Below are 22,519 nucleotides of genomic sequence, written 5' to 3'. Positions count from 1 at the left end.
GGGCATAGATTTAAGATAAAGGGCAGGAGATTTAGGGGTCATTTGAGGAAAATCTTGTTTACCCAGAGGATGGTGGGAACCCAGAAATCATTGCCTGAAAGGGTGGTAGAATTGGGAACCCTCAACATTTAAAAAACATTTAGATGAACACTTGAAACAGCATACAAGACTACGGACAAAGTGTTGGAAACTGAGTTAGAATAGATAGGTGATAGATGGCCAGTGGAGATGGGCCAAAGGACCTGTGTGCTGTAAACCTCTATGACTCTAACTAGGCAGCACAGTTTCAAAAAGCTAATCATCAGGGTTCCACAGCATATACTGGCACTGGGTTCCTACAAAGAATTCCATACTCCATCATCAACATCCCTCACCTTGATCAATGCAAAACTTCACTAGAAAATTGCAAAATACAGTATTTTATGCATTTTAACTGACAACACAATGAATCCTCAAGGTATAAGAGATCTTGCATACCGTTTCTTTCATCTGGATCTGATTAATCTTGATCCTGAACAACTTGTGCTTGAAATCATCATTACAGGTGAATTTGTCACAGTCTTCCACATCTTTGCTTTTTGGAGTCTTGGTCAGTACACGTGCCTTGCCACATGCCAAAGACTGCAATGTTCGTCGCAACTCTCCATCCTCTGATAGAAGAATGTTTTGTAATTAGGTAAATGTTAGATAAACATTTGAGAGATATCTTTACCCCTCCTAGCGTGAGGGTGCCAACTCTTACTTTGTAGATGCCATAGCATATTTTGTCTAAATGGTCATTTTGATACATAGGTCCAGACAGCAAATATAAAGCAAGTTTGTCAAAAGTGAATGCATCATAGCTGATTCTGATTTCACCTGATGTCAAAATATACATGCACATCCAATTTTGCAAAATTCACCGGATATCGTGAGGAATAAAGAAAACCTGTTTATCTTTTTCTTCCCCCTCCCTAACTCAAGATTGCTCAGTTTAATTGCTGTAACTTAATTAGCTGTCTCAGCTGAGATCATATAACCAACATTGATAATGCTAATTCATGAATTTTAACACTTAAAAGTGACATGAAATGCAGATATATTACTCAATCATTTAACTACTTAATTTTCCTTTCAATTTAGAGATCAGCTGATTGTTTTGAATAGCACGGAACACAACTTTCTGAAACTTGCTCAACTAGTATTCCATTTCTCCTCTCAAATTTCAAACAGGAGCATTCAAATATCTTGCATAATGCTATGATATTATTGCTATGTAATTTAACTTTCCAAATATTGATTGGAACCTTTGTATGTCAAATAGTTCGGATGGGGCAGTTTTTGTGCAGTGTGTGCAGGAGGGTTTCCTGACACAATATGTGGATAGGTCAACAAGAGGTGAGGCCACATTGGATTTGGTACTGGGAAATGAACCAGGCCAAGTGTTAGATTTGGTTGTGGGAGAGCACTTTGGAGATAGTGACCACAATTCGGTGTCTTTTGTTATTGCAATGGAGAGGGATAGGGCCGTACAGCAGGGCAAGGATTACAATTGGGGGAGAGGTAATTATGATGCGATTAGACAAGAATTAGGGGGCATAAGATGGGAACAGAAACTGTCAGGGAAAGGCACCAATGAAAAGCGGAACTTTTCCAAGGAACAAATACTGGGTGTCCTTGATAGGTATGTCCCTGTCAGGCAGGGAGGAAATGGCCGAGTGAGGGAACCATGGTTCACGAAAGAGGTGGAATGTCTTGTGAAAAGGAAGAGGGAAGCTTACGTAGGGATGAGGAAACAAGGTTTAGATGGCTCGATTGAGGGTTACAAGTTAGCAAGGAACGAGCTGAAAAAGGGGCTTAGGAGAGCTAGGAGGGGACATGAGAAGTCCTTGGGGGGTCGGATCAAGGAAAACCCCAAGGCATTTTTACTCTTAGGTGAGGAATAAAAGAATGACCAGGGTGAGGTTAGGGCCGGTCAAGGACAGTAGTGGGAACTTGTGTATGGAGTCAGTAGAGATAGGCGAGGTGATGAATGAATACTTTTCTTCAGTTTTCACCAAGGAGAGGGGCCATGTTTTTGAGGAAGAGGTGTTACAGGCTAATAGGCTGGAGGAAATAGATGTTCGGAGGGAGGATGTCCTGGCAGTTTTGAATAAACTGAAGGTCAATAAGTCCCCTGGGCCTGATGAAATATATCCTAGGATTCTTTGGGAGGCAAGGGATGAGATTGCAGTGCCTTTGATCTTTGGGTCCTCACTGTCCACGGGGATGGTGCCAGAGGACTGGAGAGTGGCGAATGTTGTTCCTCTGTTTAAGAAAGGGAATAGAAATGACCCTGGTAATTATAGACCGGTTAGTCTTACTTCGGTGGTTGGTAAATTGATGGAAAAGGTCCTTAGGGATGGGATTTATGACCATTTAGAAAGATACGGATTAATCCGGGATAGTCAGCACGGATTCGTGAAGGGCAAGTCGTGCCTCACAAATTTGATTGAATTTTGAGGAGGTAACTAAGTGTGTTGATGAAGGTAGGGCAGTTGATGTCATATACATGGATTTTAGTAAGGCGTTTGATAAGGTCCCCCATGGTCGGCTTATGATGAAAGTAAGGTGGTGTGGGATAGAGGGAAAGTTGGCCGATTGGATAGGTAACTGGCTATCTGATCGAAGATGGTGGTGGATAGAAAATTTTTGGACTGGAGGCAGGTTGCTAGCGGAGTGCCACAGGGATCAGTGCTTGGTCCTCTGCTCTTTGTGATTTTTATTAATGACCTAGAGGAGGGGGCTGAAGGGTGGATCAGTAAATTTGCTGATGACACCAAGATTGGTGGAGTAGTGGATGAGGTGGAGGGCTGTTGTGGGCTGCAAAGAGACATAGATAGGATGCAAAGCTGGGCTGAAAAATGGCAAATGGAGTTTAACCCTGATAAATGTGAGGTGATTCATTTTGGTAGGACTAATTTAAATGTGGATTACAGGATCAAAGGTAGGGTTCTGAAGACTGTGGAGGAACAGAGATATCTTGGGGTCCATATCCACAGATCTCTAAAGGTTGCCACTCAAGTGGATAGAGCTGTGAAGAAGGCCTATAGTGTGTTAGCTTTTATTAACAGGGGGTTGGAGTTTAAGAGCCGTGGGGTTATGCTGCAACTGTACAGGACTTTGGTGAGACCACATTTGGAATATTGTGTGCAGTTCTGGTCACCTCACTATAAGAAGGATGTGGAAGCGCTGGAAAGAGTGCAGAGGAGATTTACCAGGATGCTGCCTGGTTTGGAGGGTAGGTCTTATGAGGAAAGGTTGAGGAAGCTAGGGCTGTTCTCTCTGGAGCGGAGGAGGCTGAAGGGAGACTTAATAGAGGTTTATAAAATGATGAAGGGGATAGATAGAGTGAACGTTCAAAGACTATTTCCTCGGGTGGATGGAGCTATTACAAGGGGGCATAACGATAGGGTTCGTGGTGGGAGATATAGGAAGGATATCAGAGGTAGGTTCTTTACGCAGAGAGTGGTTGGGGTGTGGAATGGACTGCCTGCAGTGATAGTGGAGTCAGACACTTTAGGAACATTTAAGCGGTTATTGGATAGACACATGGAGCATACCAGGATGATAGGGAGTGGGATAGCTTGATCTTGGTTTCAGATAAAGCTCGACACAACATCGTGGGCCGAAGGGCCTGTTCTGTGCTGTACTGTTCTATGTTCTAATTTGAGGCCCAGTTCATCAGTAAAATTTTACATTCAACTAAGTTCCCATTCAAAAATGAAAGAATACAAACCTATTCCAGTAGCAGTTTTAATATCTTCCAAACTGAATTCCTCCCCTTCATTAAACATGAGTAGTACCAGAGTTTGGAAAAGCGACACTTGAAGTTCTTTCTTACCCTGTCATAAAAGCAGATTCCACTTCTTTAAAATCATTTATTTTTAATCAAAAGGTTGCAACAACCGACCCAAATTAAAATTGAATGGTTTTAAGTTGGTAGCACCTATTTTGAATCAGAAAACTGGGTCATTCAATGCTGCTGTTCAGCTTTTTAAAATAAAGGCATAAATGTGACCTGATTACTGAAACAGTTGCATGTGTTCAAATGCAATAATTAGTTTTTGTAACCAAAATAATATTCTTCTTTACCAATGTTGCAATTGGATTGGTTTACCTCGCTGACAATTTACAATGCAATCTAATGTTTAAAATAAGTAATGTTTTCCCATTCTAAATTGCAGAACACTCAACATGCAACAATTTTGCTGGACAATTGTATTATGGAGACATTGCAAAAGCTTGATGTCATTGCTGCGTGAAGGTCTAGAAATGATATAATTCCTCAAAATTTTCTCCTGAAGATACAGTTTCTTGTTGGAAAAAGATTGCACCTTTACATGCAAGCTTAGACAGCAAATGCCATAAAGCAATGCAGTGGACTCAGTTTTGTCCTCATTGAATGTATACCTAATGCATTTCCAGAAGAGTTAACTCAGCCAGTGGTATTGTCACTGGATTAGTAATCCAGAGACCATGGGGTAATGTTCTAGGGACCCAGGTTTGAATCCCACCATGGCAGATGGTGAAATCATTACACTGAATGTAAGCATGCAGGTAAAGCAGGCAGTAAAAAAGGCAAATGGCATGTTGGCCTTCATAGTGAGAGGATTTGAGTACAGGAGAGGGATGTCTTGACATAATTATACAGGGCCTTGGTGAGGCCACATCTGGAATATTGTGTGCAGTTTTGGTCTCCTTATCAGAGGAAGGAGGTTCTTACTCTAGAGGGAGTGCAGAGAAGGTTTACCACACTGATTCCTGGGATGGCAGAACTGACATTTGATGAGAGATCAAGTCGGTTAGGATTATATTCCCTGGAGTTCAGAAGGAGGAGGAGGAGGGGATTTCAGAAACCTAAAAAATTCTAACAGGACTAGACAGGCTAGATGCAAGAGGGATGTTCCCAATAGTAGGTGTGTCCAGAACCAAAGGTCACAGTTTGAGAAGGGTAGACTGTTTAGGACAGAGATGAAGAGAAATTTCTTCACACACAGGATGGTCAGTCTGTGGAATTTGCTACCAGAGAAAGTTGTTACGGGCAAAAAATTGAACGGTTTCAAGAAGCAGTTAGATATAACACTTGAGGCGAAAGTGATCAAAGGATATGGGGGCAGGGGAGGCAGGATCAGGCTATTGAGTTGGACGATCAGCCAGGATCATTATGAATGGCAGAGCTGGCTCAAAGGGCCAAATGGCCTCGTCCTGCTCTATTTTCTATGTTTCTACGTAAGTAGTAACAGCTAAAATCACAAACAGATCATTCTGACCAACAATATCGTCATGATTTTTTCCCCTCAAAATGATGAAGAATTTCAATTTGAGAAACTCTGGCAAACATTTGAAACATTAGTCAGCTACAAAGTAAAACTACTCCTACTCCTCCCTAACAACCAACATGCTCAATGGCAGGTTTCCCTCTACTGCACCTGGAGGACAAGAATTAACTTTCCGCACCAGCTATCCTGAAACAGCTTTACGTTGGTAGTATTCATTCTGAAGGAACTGGATTAGGATTGCCCAAACATATTTCATGGAGGATCTTTGGTGATAACTGAAGGAACACCTACATTGCATCATTGTGAACAGGATTCCAATCCAGGATCCAAAGAAAATCCAATGCCCTAATCTTTGCAGAAGTGAACAAAATTGTATTGTGTAATACCTTTCACATCTTCAGGACATCAAGTGGATTGCTTATGTAAGTAACACAGTAGCAATTTCCACACAGCATGGGCCCCAAGCAGCAATAAGCTCAATGACCATTTAATCTGCTTTGGCAGTGCTGATCGAGGGATAAATGTTAGCCTGCACACTGGGAAAAAACCTCTTCTTCTTCAAATGGTACCATGTGATCTTTTAAAGTCAACTAAACAGTCAAGGCCTCAAATGAAGTGTCAACATAAATCAAGTGCTTAAATCCTGGAGAAAGGCTTGAATTCATGATCTTCTGATGTGCGAGAACATCCACTGAGCCTGACGATGAATAAGCATGTTTAAAGCATAGGTTCAATACATTAAAGGTTTCTACAGTTAGAAAGATCCCAGTAAAAACTTAATTAAAATTATAAGATTTTAGTTTGCAGCTCTAATTATTGGAAATAGTCAAGTCCAATTTTTGAAACGTACCTCTTTAAATTCTGCTTTCAATACACAATGACCCAAAGTTGATTGCCACTGCAACTTTCTACCGCTGTGCTTACCCAGATAAAAAGTCTTGAAAATTTCCTGAAGTTTCACCATCTACAGAAAAAAAGAAAATAAGCAGCAGGGTTGATGGTAGTTTAAAATCCTTGTTTCAAGCTATTTCTGTTCTATATATGTGTCAAGTGGTTCAATGATGTGGAGATGCCGGCGTTGGACTGGGGTAAACACAGTAAGAAGTTTAACAACACCAGGTTAAAGTCCAACAGGTTTATTTGGTAGCAAAAGCCACACCACACGTGTGGCTTTTGCTACCAAATAAACCTGTTGGACTTTAACCTGGTGTTAAGCTTCAAGTGGTTCAATGCAGCCAAGGCTGCTTTTGGCTTATTCTTTCTTCTTTGTTCGTTCATGAGATGTGAGCTTCACTGCCTAGATCAACATTTATTGCACACCCCTAATTGGTGGTGGTGAGCGGCCTTCTTGAATTGTTGCAGCCTGAGTGGTGTAGGAATGCCCACAGTGTTGTTAAGGAGGGAGTTCCAGGTTTTTGACTCAGTGACAGTTAAGTTATATTTCCAAGTCAGTATGATGAATGGCTTGGAGGGGAACTGTTCCCATGCATTTGCTGCCCTTGTTCTTCTGCATGGGAGTGGTTGTGGGTTTTGAATGTGCTGCCTAAAGAGCCTGCGTGAGTTCCTGCAGTGCAACTTATAGATGGTACACAGTGCAGCCACTGAGTGTTAATGATAGAAGGAATAAATGTTTGAGGATGGGATGCCAATCAAACAGGCTACTTTGTCCTGGATGGTGTCAAGCTCCTTCAGTACTTTTGGAGTTGCTTTCATCCGGGCAAAGGGAAAGTATTCCTTCAAATGCCTTAGAGATGAAAGGCAGGCTCTGAGGAGCCAGATGAGTCACTCACTGCTGACCTGCTCTTGGAGCCACTGCATTGAGATGGCTGGTCCAGTTCAATTTCCAGTCAATGGTAACCCCCAGGATGTTGATGGTGGGGGATTCAATGATGGTAATGCCATTGAATGTCATGGGGCAGTGGTTAGATTCTCCCGCTAGGGAAAATCTAGTTAATGCTCTGGATGTGACAGTTTTAGACCTGTTGGAAAGTGTGTGCATGCAGACATTGTGAGATCATAAGATTTAGCTTTTAAAATCATAGAATCCCTACAGTGCAGAAAGCGGCCATTTGGCCCACTGAGTTTGCACATCGCTCTGACAGAGCATCCCACTCGGGCCCTATTCCCGTAACCCCACGTATTTACCTGCTACTGTCTTAACCTACACATCTCAGGACATTAAGGAACAATTTAACATGGCTAATCAACCTAATCCGCACATCTTTGGAATGTGGGAGGAAACTGGAGCACCCAGAGGAAACCCACGCAGACACTGGGAGAAAGTGCAAACTCCATACAGTCATCCAAGGCTGGAATTGAACCCGGGTCTCTGGTGCTATGAGGCAGCAGTGCTAACCACTGTGCCACCATGCCTCCCTCTTATACCTGCCAACATTTACTGTCTCTTACAAACAAAATTGGTCATTTGGACAATGTATAGGTTTGTTTTTTCAATTGAATGGACCCTTAGTGTTCAACGGTGTAGAGGTTATTGGCCATGCTAAATTGCCCCTTAATGTCCAAGGATGAGTAGGTTAGGTGGATTGGCCATGCACATTGACCCTTAGTGTCCAAAGGGGTGCAGGTTAGGTCAATTGGCCATGCTAGATGACCCATTAGTACCCAAAAATGTGCAGGTTATGTGGATTGGCCATGCTAAATTGTCCCCTAGTATCGGCAGAATAACAGGGTAAATACATGGGTTACGGGGATTGGGGCTGGGTGGGATTGTTGTCAGTGCAGGCTCCTCCTGTACTGCAGGGATTCTATGATTCTAATTCCTCTTCATATTCTGACCCTTGGATCCCTGTTAACATTTTGATAAATCTGCACTTCCAAGATTTAATATATCCTAGTTGCAATGCCCCAAAAGTACAAAGCAGTCTAAATGTGATCCAGCTAGGGCTTTGTACAGTTGCAGCAAAGCTCCCCCTCCTCACTTTATATCTAGTCCTCTAGTTATAAAGGCTCACGTTCCATTAGCTCTTTCAATTATTTTTTGTAGTTGACGACTGCATCTTTATGATCTGTACACACAAAACATATTCTATTTGGACCTCCACCGTTCCTCGCTTTTCACCATTTAAATGAACTTTAATCTATGGTTTCATGGTCCAATATACCGATGACCGTTCACCTGCAATGAAATATATCTACGCCAGGATTACTCGCTTAAACTATCCATTATTATTTGTAATTTATGCTCCCGTGTATACTACCTACCAAGCTACCAACTGGAGCCATTGGCATACTTGGATATATGGCTCTCATTTCTGTTATCCAAGTCATTCATGCCTTATCCAATGGATCAAACAGCCATTGCAATGTTGAGTCATGCAAGCCAGGGGATGCTAGATACAATGCTTGGTCTGCAATGATGCAGCTGATAGCAGTTAGGAAAACAACTGGAGCAGTACAATAGCCTCAGCCACCATGGTGCGACTAAACACTATTTTAGTACCCTTAACAGAACATGTATGACAGGACTGGCCTTACACTATGCTTTATTTTGTTCCAGCTCTTCATCCCATTTTCCCTTTCCTTCATCTCATGCAGTTAAGGAGCCAACTCCATTAAGATCCTGAGATATGCAACAGTTGCCGCATGAGCTCAGCCTCACTTCTCTTCTGATATCTATGTGGTGGAGCATTTGGGTTCTGCACAATAATTCCATAATGCAGCTGAGACCAAACTGCACTGACACCTCATCAACTATGTCACCTTGCCGAAGTGTTCAAACATATTATCCTAATTTAATGTATCTTTAAGAATTACTTTATGGGTACAATCAATTTTCAAAGCAAACTTGTGTGTAACTCCTTGCAGTGAATTTAGTACAGTCATTAAAATGATTTCACCATTATCAAAGTATAAGCAAAACCATAAAGACAATTAAATTGAACTTGGAAATGGTAGTTTGCAACATTAGTGTGAAGTGGTGAAGTCTCCACAGCTATCCATCAATATTCCTCTATTTTACTTGCCAGCCCCCCCACTGCTAACAAATATTTGATCAAACAAAAGCATTTTCTTCAGTTGCACCTAAGCCACACACCACCAACACTTACCAAACCCATGACCTCTACCACCTAAAAGGACAAGATCAGCAGATTCACGAGAATGCACATTCCCCTCCAACTCATATCACCCTGACTTGAGCTATACTGCTGTTTCTTCACTGTCACTAGGCAAAATCCTGAAATTCCCTCTCTAACAGCACCATGATGTACCTACACTATATGGACCACAATCATTCAAGAAGGTGCCTCACCAGCATTTCAAGGGCAATCGATGCTGGCCTTGCCAGCCCTGCTTACATCTCGTGAATTAATAAACAGAAAAAAAACAAGCCAAGATGAGCAATAACTCGACCCTAAAAGTCTATAATCATTGTTTATAGCAATTGCTAGGAGAGCAATGGGTTTCCTGCAACAAGTGGGGGAGTACATTACAGATCTATTTAATATGGAATTGGAACACTACAATTCTCCAAGGAGAAGATAGAAAAAGTGGTTAAATTGCAAATATAATCATGTGTGCAAGCAGTAAGTAGCAGCTACAGAAGGAATCACCCATGTAAAGGATCATTTCAAGGTTTACGATTCCATCAGGATTTTATTGCCGATATTTGTTTGCACTATTAATGTAGCACACTAACCTCCAGGGGTAAATGAACTTCCATAGGTACATAAGTTGGCCAGTAGCCCATTGTGAGGATATTTACAGTTAGCTCAAGGTTGCCAGGTATATTTTGATTCTGCATGTACTGTGGGGAAAAAAAAGAAAAATAAACTTTAAAAGGTTGAGCAAAATTTAAATCTCCTCCAAGGTCTTTTGAGATATCCAGAGTATATTATCCAAGTATAGCATCCCTATCCCCATCTTTTTTCCATCCTCCAAAGCTGCAATCCTCCAAGTATCCTGCATATTCCTCCAATTTTGACCTAATTTCCTTTCCTTCATTACTGGTGGCCATGCCTTCAAATCATAGACAATCATAGAATTCCTACAGTACAGGAGGCCGCCATTCGGTCCATCGAGTCTGCACCGTTCCTCCAAACAGCATCCCTCGCCTGCAACCAGCTCCATCATATCTCATTGGCCTAACCTACACACTAGGGTCAATCTAGCATGGCCAATCCACCTAACCCGCTCATCTTTGGACTGTGGGACGAAATTGGAGCATTTGGAAAAAACTCTCTCAGACACAGGGAGAATGTGCAAAATCCACACTGAGTCACCGGAGGTCAGAATTGAACTTGGATACCTGGCACTGTGAGGCAGCACTGCAAATCACTGTGCCACGTGCTGTCGCAAATGTCAAGGCCCTAAGCACTAGAATTCCCTCCTTAAACCTTTCTACTTCTCCCTTAAGCTAGACTGTATTGTTTCCTTATGTGGTTTAATGTCAAATATTCTCTGATCACTCTACTGTGAAGCCATCTGGGACATTTTGCTATGTTGAAGCACTAAATAAAGTCAAACTATGTTGCTTTGGTAAAACTGAAAAGTTGCCAATTTTACAACATTGTTACAAACATTCTGTGTTCAAAGGCCTCATAGCTCTTCGCCACACCATTTCAATTTTGGTTGCACCCAAGACAATAACTGAATACAGTCGGGAAGGCAGAGAACATGTGCTCTGTCCAAGTATAAACATAATACCAGAAACTCTTGTAGTTTCTTAAATTACATGAAAAATACATGAAGATAATTTGAAATATGTGGGATGAATCTCAATTTAGAAAAGTAGTCAGTTTGATAATGCATTCTTGAAAACAAACTCTTCCCGAAAAGAGTGGATTTAAAAAAAAACTTGAGCCATTTGGTGCACTCTACTCTCATTTGTTGCTTGGATGATACAAGCTTTAGACCACAGAAGCCTGAATTGTAACATCAATTAAGAGCATACATATGAAATCTACTGCACATTTTCTAAGCTTGTTAGCTCTCGGGCGACCTCTTTTTCAGAGTAAGATGTAGTAATTAATTTGTGGTCATAATAATAGCTGTGTGTGTATACTATCAACAGGAATAATCTCCACCCAACATTAATACTTGGCTTTTCCTAGAATTTTTTTTTTCAATGTATGGGGTCTTAATATTTAAGGATTTATTCTAAACCGATGTGGAACAAATTGATAATATCATCGTATGCCAAATGAGTGGGACTTTTCAGCAGATCTCCCCACAACATAATATATTAAATGTAAAGTAAACACGCAGATTAGTCATGGTAAAATTAATTTGGGCTAATATGGAGACAGCTCAAATGTATAATATTTATAAATAACTAAAAATATCTATTTCTATAAGTAACGCAACTCCCAAATTCCACTCTTCCTGCTGCCAGCAAATGCAAATTCAGCTCAGTCAGCTCTGGGTGAGTGATGATTGTAAAGAAAAAAAGGAGGGAAAGTTTAAAAGGGGGAAACATAAATTCAAAAGGAAAAAAGTGAAAAGGAAACAAAATGTTAAAAATTGCATTTTTAATGAATTTGCCCTAGAGTCATCCTGCTCATTGTGCCTGCCCTAGCCTTTTGAAAGAGATGACCAATTGAGTCCCACACCCAGTTTTCTCCCCTTAACCCAGCAAACTAGTTCTCTAAATATCTGTTCAATTGCCTTCTGACAATTGAACCACACTTTCAGGTAGTGCATTCCAGATCGTAAATGTGTGAGAGAAACCATTTCTTATTCCCTTCGAGTTCTTTTGCCAAATATTTAAAATCTATAACTTCTGGTTATCAATCCACTTGCGCTATTAAAAGCCCTTATAATTTTAAATGTCTGTTAGGTGCCCCCTTAAAGGCTCTGTGGAGAACAATCCATTTCCTCCATTCTCTCCACCCAACACAAATCACTGGCATCATCTTGGTATACGTTTTCTATAACTTTTTCAATGCCTTGCTATCCTTTGTAAAGTATAATGCACAGATATGTACACAATATGCCTGCCAAGGCCGAACCAGTGATTTGCAAAGGTTTAACAGAACTTCCATTTGTATATAGAGGTGTTGAATGCACAAAGCCAAGTATTCCTCAGACCTTTCTAGTTGCTTGTACTGCATTATTCTGAAGTTATAAAATGCAAAATTAAATTTGGAAATGTAAGATTTAAGATTATAAAGATGTGCAAATCTTCCCATATATAGGCAGACATGTTGAATTTATAAAACTATTCAGCTTAGAATTCTTGCTACAATTTAGCCACTGCCATGGAGAGAAAAGACAAAGATGAGAAAGTTGGGAAAAGTGGATGGAATGGGGAAAAAGTGGGAAAGAATTCTTAATACTGCAAGAAACTGAACTGAAGTAGCACTACAATTGGATCTTGAATAGATTGAAGGAAGCAAGCAAGTGGACCAATTAATATTCTAGCCATGCAATCCCCTGCATGAGGCCATTGGTCCAGTAAAGCATATGAAGCTTAAAAATAAATTCCCATTATATTGTCAGCTATCACAAGAAAAAAATATTGCAATGTTAAAAGTACATTTGCATTTACCACTTGATCTATTTAAAACAAAATGTGATACCTGTTTAAACTGGATCATAATATCTTTTGAGAGTTCCATGTCTCTAAACATTCCTTCCAGTTTGCTGGTGAATGCAGCTCCACATTCTTAAAAACAAAACCAGGGATAGAATTACATTACCCAACACCTGAGCATTTTCAGCATTTTCTGCTTTTATTTCAAATTTCCAGTATCCACAGAACTTTGCTCTTATAGCGATGAACATCTATTCTTTTAAGTGCAGTTTTTATTTGACAATATTCCCGAAAGGGATAACCAAGTGCAATAAGTTACATAATAGATAATGGTCTTGAGTTTTTGGTTCAATTGCACTGGTTTTAGAAGCATATTTCAGGCAAAATTGACATAAACAGCCCAACTTGAGCAGACATCGCTTTTTAAAAGTAGGCCCCATTCACAGAACTGGAACCATTAACTGGCAAAATAAATCCCCATTGGGAGTAAGTCGCTCTCATTTTCAGGCCTTTGAGGAGACTCAAAATTTAAAAACTGCTTTTTTTTTCAGTGCAAGGTCACCCTTGTTAAACAAAATTACATTCAAAAGCTTTTAAGTTATTAAGAAACCAATTGCCGTACCCCAGTAACTAAGAACTGGTTCTGCATACTTTTGAAAAGTAATTTTTAGGAATTTAAAATAGTGTTACAGATAGTGAGTGGATTGAAACTTTACGATAAATCCAATGTGAGATAGAAAAAACTGTATTTACTGCCACTCAAACACATGAAAACATTTGTTCTTGGTTATATGCAAATAAATTTAAACAAAAATCCCAAGGGAAAAAAAAACTTCAAAACTGGCTCCTTTACGCCCATTTTGCCAATTGCATCCAAAGAGTAAAGATTGAATGTGTGAACACCATTTCTGCAGAGGCCAGCAGATCCCAGTGAGCAATGGGAAGTCATGGCAATTCTACCTCCACAATCCACAGGCACCAACTGCAGCATCTCTATTGTTGCCCACACTGAGATTAGCTAAATTCAGTGCAGGTCAAATGCAAGACCGTCACTGTTTCTCTGACTAAACCTCAAAATGGATAAACCTGAGTATTCTACTCATTCCAATCAAATTTTCAGACTCTAAATTATTTTTCTAAATTCCTTTCTCCTGTTTTCTTGCTCCAATCATCCATTTTGGAGGTGGGAAAAACCTGCTGGTCAACACCTCATCTTTCGGTGAGGCAGTTGAGGGGGGGATTTTCCTGTCCCACCCACCAGGGGAATTGTAGCGGGCAGGGGGCGAACCCGAACCATGCAAAGGTCCTTTGACCTTTGGCAGGATTTTCCTGTTCTGGACAAGCATGGCTGGAAAATCCTGCCCTCGCTGTCAACACTGAATTCATCAATTTTTGATCATAACCTCTGCCCCACCTCTCGTCCTCCTTTTCCTTTCTTGTTCTGTTTTTTCTCATTTTTGCTTTCAGTCAACAGCACATCTTCTCTAGGCACGTCTTTTATTTATTCTCTTGCCCAGTCACTATTCTCTTTCACCTTGGAGGACTAACTCTTCTGTCATTAAGTCTCTCCTGTCCTTCACCCTGTCACAGACCTTCCATTCAACCTTGCCCCACCCACTCTTTGCTAAAACCTATGACATGCCTAACTTTTCCCCATTCGGATGAAAGGTCACAGACCTAAAATGTTAATTCTGTTTTTCCCTCCACCGACACTGCCCAACTTGCTGAGTATTTCCAGCATTTTCTGTTTTTAATTCAGATTTCCAACATCTGCAGTATTCTGCTTATTGATTAATACTTGTTAGCTAACTGGCTTAAACTTGGCTACAAAAGTAAATTCTTTGGCCAACTACCAAAAAACTTGATGATTGCAAAGTTCATATAACTGATACACCTGAGATGTCTTTCATTAACTAAATGGGGAAGGACTGTTGGACAAAATGCTTAAAGGTGACCCCCAAACCAGTCAGCACTGAGTCTATGGCATTTAACAGTTTAAAAATATGCTAAATTACAATTAGAAAGATAAGAGCAGTTGCAACTGGACAACAGCAATTTTACATGGTAGATTTTTTTTAAATCAGAGACCATGGTAAAGGAAGATAATTTCAGTGCTTCAATTGGTACTCGTGCACTGAAATGTACAGCAGTTACCATCAAGGACAACAGTTTCTGGAAAACCAGAAGTGTACGAAATGAAGCTTTGACAAAGGGTCATCTGGACTCGAAACGTCAGCTCTTTTCTCTCCTTACAGATACTGCCAGACCTGCTGAGATTTTCCAGTGTTTCCTCTTTTGGTTTCAGATTCCAGCATCCACAGTAATTTGCTTTTATTCTTATTAATGGTCTTCAAGGAGGTGCTACATGGAACTATTTTTCATGGGTGTGTTGGTGAATATTTCAGATCAAGGTTGCAGATCTGTTTAGATTGTGCTGTATAAGATGTTGTGACTTTGAGTTTAGAAAACTTCAGGAAAATTGCAGGGTTAATGGGACATGGGTTTATGCAAATTTAAACTCATTAATCTTGGGATACTGATATTGCTATCAAGATCAGCATTGGTTACTCATCCCTAGTTGCCCTTGAGGTGGTGGTTCATGAGTGCCCTCCTTCACTCTTTCACTTTAATGTTTTAATTAAAGAACCTGCACTGCTGGTTTTGAATTGCTTCCTTAGTTTTCTGGTAAGCGTGGCCGAAATTGTGTTTGCGATGAATGAATTACCTACAAAAATGGTCCATGACAAAATTAAAGGAAGTGGGCATTTCATATGGGTAACCTGGATTGAAAAAGGAATACTAAACCAGTGGAATTCATTTGTTCATCTGTCATATGCAAGTGAATAAGACCAGCAGTGACACAGTAGCAAATGTGGGTAACCAAGTTAAAACACGAGGGCAGTGTGGAGTGTAAAAGATGGACATTGAGCAAAAGCTCAGAGATTTATCCATGTGCTCAAGAGAAAGCCTCTTCATGTTGATCTACGAGGCAGCCAAAGCACAAGAAAAAGATCTCAAACACTTGGCAGTTTACAAGTAACTGAGGTAGAAGGCAATGAAATACATTCATTTTGGCATACCTCTGCTTCAATAACTAACCTTACAGGTCACAATCCTAAACGTAAAGGGCTTGGGGTTTCTCTGGTTGCTAAAAATATTTTTTTGAAACAAAATAGCTGCAAACAGAACTGAAATCAATAATGAAAATATATATTTTAAAACTTAGTACTTCTTTATTAATGGACAAGGAACTGCAGTACACACACAAAAGCTCAATTGTTTTTCAAGAAAACTCACCATGCTTTAATTTGGACAGCATCGATTTTTCTGCATCCACTGATGCACTCTTTCCTACCAATAGTCTCTTTGCCAAATCCTTCTTGTAAAAAGCCTCAAATACGTCTTTTCCTGTGATTTTTTTGAGAAAGTAAAGGTTTATTCAAAAACATAAAAGTAGAAAGGAATCAAAGGCCCCTTCAACTCTCGAATTTGGAATCCTAATAACGTTGCACTCTCATTCCTGGTGAACAATATACACTCAATCATATTATACTAACACACCTCGATCAGATTACTGCAAGCAACACTTGGCAAAATGTTCAATTACTTATTTTACATGAATAAATGAAAATAAACATTTTGTTGCCAAATTAGAAGATTAAAACTAACTGGGAATTAAGACCTCAGATTTCACATCTTGAATTAAATTTACAACGCAATGCCAATATGAAGAGAATATTTTATATAAAAGATGTTTGAATGTGTTCCCCTTCCTATACCTTCACGATCAATTTTCTTTCTTTCTGAAGACATTCCTTGTTAGATTTCAGCTTCACAGCAATCACCCTCTGATACTTCACCTAAGTGACCAATCACCATGTACAGGATAGTCTAAAGGACTGTATATGTTGCCAGACAACTCAACCACTTTGGGCAAGAGGAAGGAGCGGGCTGAAGGAAAGACATCACAACCACAGTCAATTGCATTCTCAATACACAGTTTTTCCCCCAATAAGGACACTGAATGGTGAATAGTTGCAGGATCTTTATAACACCCTTCTGCTTCCATGATTGAGATTAGTCATGGTCACAAAGCTTGATAACTTCTGGTCCAAAAGGTTCTTTGATGCATCAGATTGTGTCTTTACACAGAGGATCAATAGTAGGGGAGCTGTGCAATAATTATTACAAATTAGAGATGAATTTTTAAATTAACATTCATTTCACACATACCATAAATGAATCTAAATATTATCATAATTTTGTCCAGCATCTTCTCAAGTTCCTCGTCTGTAGCCTCTTTGTTGCCAGCTCGAAGCTTTGAATCTACATATTTGGCTGAAACAGAAATGAACAATACGCTTAAGGCTGTTTTCAATGTTCAATATTAAGTTACAATTTGAATCTGCGATTTGTTTTTGAGACTACAGCACATAAACAAGCCATTAAATCCAACTGGTCTACATCAGTGTTTATGCTCCTTACCAGCCTTCTTTGCTAATCAGCATGTGCACGGTTAGCTTATACTTAAATGCATTTGTCATTGCCTCAACTACTTGTGGTAGCATGATCCACATTCTGACCAATCTTTGACAACCAAGTCTTTTGCCTGAATTCTCTAATAAATTTATTTAGTGACTACCTATATTCATACTCACTAGCTTTGGACTCCACCCACAACTGGAAACATTTTTTCTACATTTAACATTTCAAAACCTTTCAGAATTTTAAAAGCCTCTGTCAGGTCATTCCTCAGCATTCTCTTTTCTTTTGAGGATGCCAGTTGGAAACCCACTGCTCCAAAAATGAGCCTCAGTGCTTGGTTTGCTATTTTTAATTGCTTTATGAATCAATGTCACCACTTTTAGTGATTTGTCTATCTGAACTCATACATTTTACTCCTCTACCCATTTAGGTTATCAAAGCAGTATGTGGTATTTTTATTCTTCCCAACAACATGCACCCCCGCAGGCTTACATATTTTGAAATTAACCTACCAATTAATTACACATCCATTCTGCAAGTAAATTTGTGTCATCTTATTTTGTCGTATTGTTCCAGTGTATCAAATGCATCTTTAAATTTGGTGACCTCAAATTTTGAATTTATACTTCCAATTTGCAAGACTAAATCATTAATGTAAAATTTGAACCACTGGTGCCAAGTCCTAGCATCAATCCCTGTGGAACATCACTTCGCACTTTTTGCCAGTCTGCATTGCTAAATCTAGCTGCTACTTTGTTTTATAGTCATTTATTAGGCATTTTTTGCCACACTCGCTTTGACCAAGATCATATTAGGCTGTACCCTACTGAAGGGCTTTTGAAAATACGTAAATACACAGCTACTGCATTATCCTTGTCCACACTGTTAATAACAACTTTACATTTTCAATTTATTTTGATCTTTACTCTGGAGATGGTGGTTTTGCATTGTGCTGTCCCATAAGCACCACAGTCCTCTGGCAACTTGCCGAAGTAATCATTCTTTGTTCATGGACCCAGATTGAGTTCTTGGCAGACAAGCCAAACAGGTCCATTTAAGGTAGAGTCAATTCAAAAACTGCAATTTGGGGTCAAATGTCAAATCAATCAAATGGCAAGATTTTTAAAGGTTGCTACCACTCTTTTTACATCTTCGTTCAAAAAAAGGCTATCCATCTCTATTGGGGATCATAACATCAGGCAAAAGAGGAAACCAAATCAAAGGAGATATTAGGAAGGCTGACCAAAAATTTGGTCAAAGAGTTTTGAAGGGAAGGAGGATGGTGACAACATTGAGAAGATTAGGAAGGGAATTCCAGGGATATGGACAGACTGGTACAATGAGTGAACAGATGATGTGTTGAGCACAAGAAGGTGGAGAAGTGGCACCATGTGAAGTGCTCCTTCAAACAGTTAGCATATACACAACAGACCAAATGGCTTCCCTTTCTGCTGTAACCATTGAATGATTCTATTTGGGGCCCAGACTGCTAAATGCACACAGCCAATGGAGCGCTGAAGATGCACAAAAAAATCAGTGGTAGAAAGTACTAGGGAATCAAAGTCTTTCAGCAAAGGAGGCTACAGTTTGGCCCCTTGCATCTGTTGGCTCTCAAAAAGAACTTGGTCCCATTTACCCAACTATTATAATTTTCAAATCGTTCTCAATGTTTATTTTTAAAACTATTTAGGGTTATCCTTATACTATGAACAGATGCTCATCTAAAACACTGCACCATAACAAAAAAAACACCTAACATAAATCAAGATAACAAGACCAAAATCAAAGTTCAATTCTGCAATTCTAACATTTTGTATTCAGAGACCACTCTACAGTGCTTCAAAAGTGCTCAAAAAGTTCAAAACATACTGAACATAAAAACACCAAATCCTGAAGACAATGAAACAGATTTTCAAACAAATATAGTCACACAATCTTCCATAAATGTTTTTAGGACAAACAACAAAATGAAGACAGGACATGTGTAACTCAATTTTTAATTCATTTCTTCATTTCACTAATCTAATCGCTCACGAGCACATCTCTTTCCCACCCCATATCACAAATCCTCAGAGGTCAAACTGTTTCTGTTACACACAGAACACATCAACTGACTTTAAAATTATAGCTGATGTTTACTGCCACAAGCAGCATCACAGAATATAAAGTACACACAAGTATCATACATGTGCACAGTTCCTGCTGAGTAACACCTTTGTCAAAGAACACGTACTTCCAGTAACACTTATGTCAGAGTTTTTTAGCATCGTAAATACAACTAATCATTTAGCTGATAGCTAATTAAGTCTTCTAAAATTGGCCTCCAGAGTAGGAGGGGTTTGCCATTAGCAGGACAGGGGCTAGTCACAAGAGACTGAGTGATTTCAATGAAGGTGGTTTTGTTAGCAGGACAATGCACTACTAAGACAGCGATTTCGTACCACATTTTACCCAATTTACTATTCTGTTTCTGGCTACCCTGTCCTATTCAGTTGGGCTTCATAACAAGAACTAGCATTTCTGTTCTCTAAATGCTTGTCCTGTTTGAAATGCTGTAAGCATTTTAAGTATTTTTAAAATTCTAGAAAACAAGCTTTAAAAGCTTCTAAACCTTGGGATATTGCCATTGTTAAGAAACTGGAAGGAGAAATGGGGAAAAGGAAGTGGATGGAGGAGAGAGGGGAGAAAGAGCATGGGTAGATGGTCACAAATATACTGCAACTCTTACATTTTGTTTTATTAAGAGACCACATTAGCACAGTACAATAAAGATGCTCAGAAGTTGTAACAACTGAAAGTGCAAAACATACCAAACATAAAAACACCAATCTTGAAGACAATAAAACAAACAAGCACAGCACCACAATCTTCCAGCGAGAGATGGGTAAAGAGCTGTACAATAGGACAAAAGATGGTGCAACAAGGTGGTGGAGAAAAGCAGAGAGGGTGGGCCGAGTGTAGACAGATCAGGCAGACAGTTTGGAGCCTCTAATTCAACATAATCTGCAAAATGCAAAATCCACTGACACATGAATGACTTATTCAATTACTCTGCTCATCTAAAGTTTTTTTTAAAGTTTATTTATTAGTCACAAGTTAAGGCCTACATTAACAGTGCAAAGAAGTTACTGTGAAATTCCCCTAGTCGCCACACTCTGGCGCCTGTTCGGGTCAATGTACCTAACCAGCACGTCTTTCAGACTATGGGAGGAAACCGGAGCACCCGGAGTAAATGTAATATATTGAAGATTACAAAACACATCTTCCAGCTCAAATGATTTACATGATATTCTTTTATTAAGCTAAAGCTTTAAGACTACAATATTTGACATCTCACTGGGTGAAATCAAAGTTTAATTGTTCTTGCATCAGAGGTTATGTATACAGAGACACCTGTATCAAATGAGTGCCTTTGTTTCTTTAAGCTTTCTTTTCAAACTTAACATTAATTATGTCAAAGTGCAAACCAGGAATTTCACACTAGATGCATCAATTTTATATTGCTTATAATCTTTGGGACGTTGTTTTAGAAGGACAGGAATTCTTATCACATTGCATAATCTACTACTCTGCTATGGTGCAGTTACATGCACAGCTTTAAGGTAAAGATTATTAACTTATGAAATAAAGTCAGGGTAGCAGTTTGACAATTGTTTGTTAAAACTTTTCAACTTGTTATCCATACCTATTAGTTCAGCTGGCTTATTAGGTCGTTTGTTTATGAAGGTTTCAAAGGCTTCTTTCATTGCATTGACAAATTTTTCATTCTTCAGGAAGCAGACATCTACTACGTGATCCACTTTGTCCTTGAAATCTAACAGCTCTTGAACCATCGTTTTATCTTTTTCGGGATTAATTACTATTGTACTGCCAAAGGTCTGAGGAATAAAAAAAATTAACCAACTTTAATCAAATTTCTGAGTAAGACTGACTGTAACAGGAAATACTTACATGACTACACCATTTAGCAGTGAAAAACATCTGGCTGCAGCCATCAGGAATTAAACAGTGTCCCTCCCAACTTTCCTTGCTTCAACATGTAAATTCTTGCCAGAGTATCACATCCCTTGCATCCCTTCAATGCTTTACTGAAGTGACCATTCTTCAGACAACAGCAAACGTCAAATCTGTTGAAATGTGCAAATTAAATCCCGTTATCTCCAAATGTTCATTGATGTGCTCTTTTCAGCAGGAATCAGTGAATAGCAATAAATAGCGGGGTCCCAGGGTAACAAGTAAAGCACTCCAAGCACAGCAGACGCCATCTCCCTGGCCCTACACTCAACTCGAATACCTAATACAGTTCAGCCTTTAACACCATCATTCCTATGAGACTCATCTCCAAACTTTGTGGCCTGGGGTTTGGCTCCTCCCTCTGCAACTGGATCCTAGACTTCCTAACCCACAGACTGCAGTCAGTAAGGATAGGCAACAATACCACCTCCACGATCATTCTCAACATCAGTGCTCCGCAAGGCTGTGTCCTCAGTCCCTTACCATACTGCTTACACATCTCTGACTGTGTGGCCAAATTCCCCTCCAACTCGATTTTCAAGCTTACTGATGACACCAACGTTGTGGATCGGATGTCAAACAATGACGAGACGGAGTACAGGAAAGAGACAGAATCTGGTGAACTGCTGCGACGACAATAATCTCTCCCTCAATGTCAACAAAAAGGAGATAGTCATCGACTTCAAGAAGCGTAGTAGAGGGCATGCCCATCTGCATCAATGGGGATGAAGTAGAAATGGTCGAGAGCTTCAAGTGTTTAGATTTGTAGATTACCAACAACCTGTCCTGGTCCCTCCATGCGGACGCTATAGTTAAGAAAGCCTACCAACTTTCTCAGGAGACTGAGGAAATTTGGTTTGTCCACTACAACTGTCACCAACTTCTACAGATGCACCATAGAAAGCATTCTTTCCGGTTGTATCACAACTTATTATGGCTCCTGCTCTGTCCCAGACTGCAATAAACTACAAAGGGTCATGAATGAAGCCCAGTCCATCGCTCAAACCAGCCAGTGACACTGTCGACACTTCTCGCTGCCTCAGAAAAGCAGCCAGTATAAACAAGGACCCTATGCACCCAGGACATACTCTCATCCACCTTCTTCTGTCGGATAAAAGATACAAAAATTTGAGGACAATACCAGCCGACTCAAAAACAGCTTCCTCCCTGCTGCCATTAGACTTTTGAATGGACCTACCTCGCATTAAGTTGATTTTTCTAGCTATGA

General features: G+C 39.8%; 1 protein-coding gene across 1 annotated transcript in view; it reads right to left on the bottom strand.

Annotated features, from left to right (window-relative positions):
• cul4b (cullin 4B) overlaps nucleotides 1–22,519 on the bottom strand; it is a 76,801-nt gene that overhangs the window by 6,308 nt on the left and 47,974 nt on the right. Inside the window, exons 11-18 of the mRNA XM_078211397.1 lie at nucleotides 20,963–21,155; nucleotides 17,026–17,130; nucleotides 16,090–16,200; nucleotides 12,839–12,924; nucleotides 9,958–10,065; nucleotides 6,151–6,264; nucleotides 3,758–3,863; nucleotides 478–650 (exon numbers count right to left, since the gene is read on the bottom strand). Coding sequence (XP_078067523.1) covers nucleotides 478–650; nucleotides 3,758–3,863; nucleotides 6,151–6,264; nucleotides 9,958–10,065; nucleotides 12,839–12,924; nucleotides 16,090–16,200; nucleotides 17,026–17,130; nucleotides 20,963–21,155 — 996 coding nt within the window. The remainder of the gene's footprint in view (nucleotides 1–477; nucleotides 651–3,757; nucleotides 3,864–6,150; nucleotides 6,265–9,957; nucleotides 10,066–12,838; nucleotides 12,925–16,089; nucleotides 16,201–17,025; nucleotides 17,131–20,962; nucleotides 21,156–22,519) is intronic.

This window comes from Mustelus asterias, chromosome 4, assembly GCF_964213995.1.
Source record: "Mustelus asterias chromosome 4, sMusAst1.hap1.1, whole genome shotgun sequence".
Classification (NCBI taxonomy): domain Eukaryota; kingdom Metazoa; phylum Chordata; class Chondrichthyes; order Carcharhiniformes; family Triakidae; genus Mustelus; species Mustelus asterias.
Note: the sequence above shows the minus strand (reverse complement) of the source record. Positions and strands in the feature narration are given on the sequence as shown.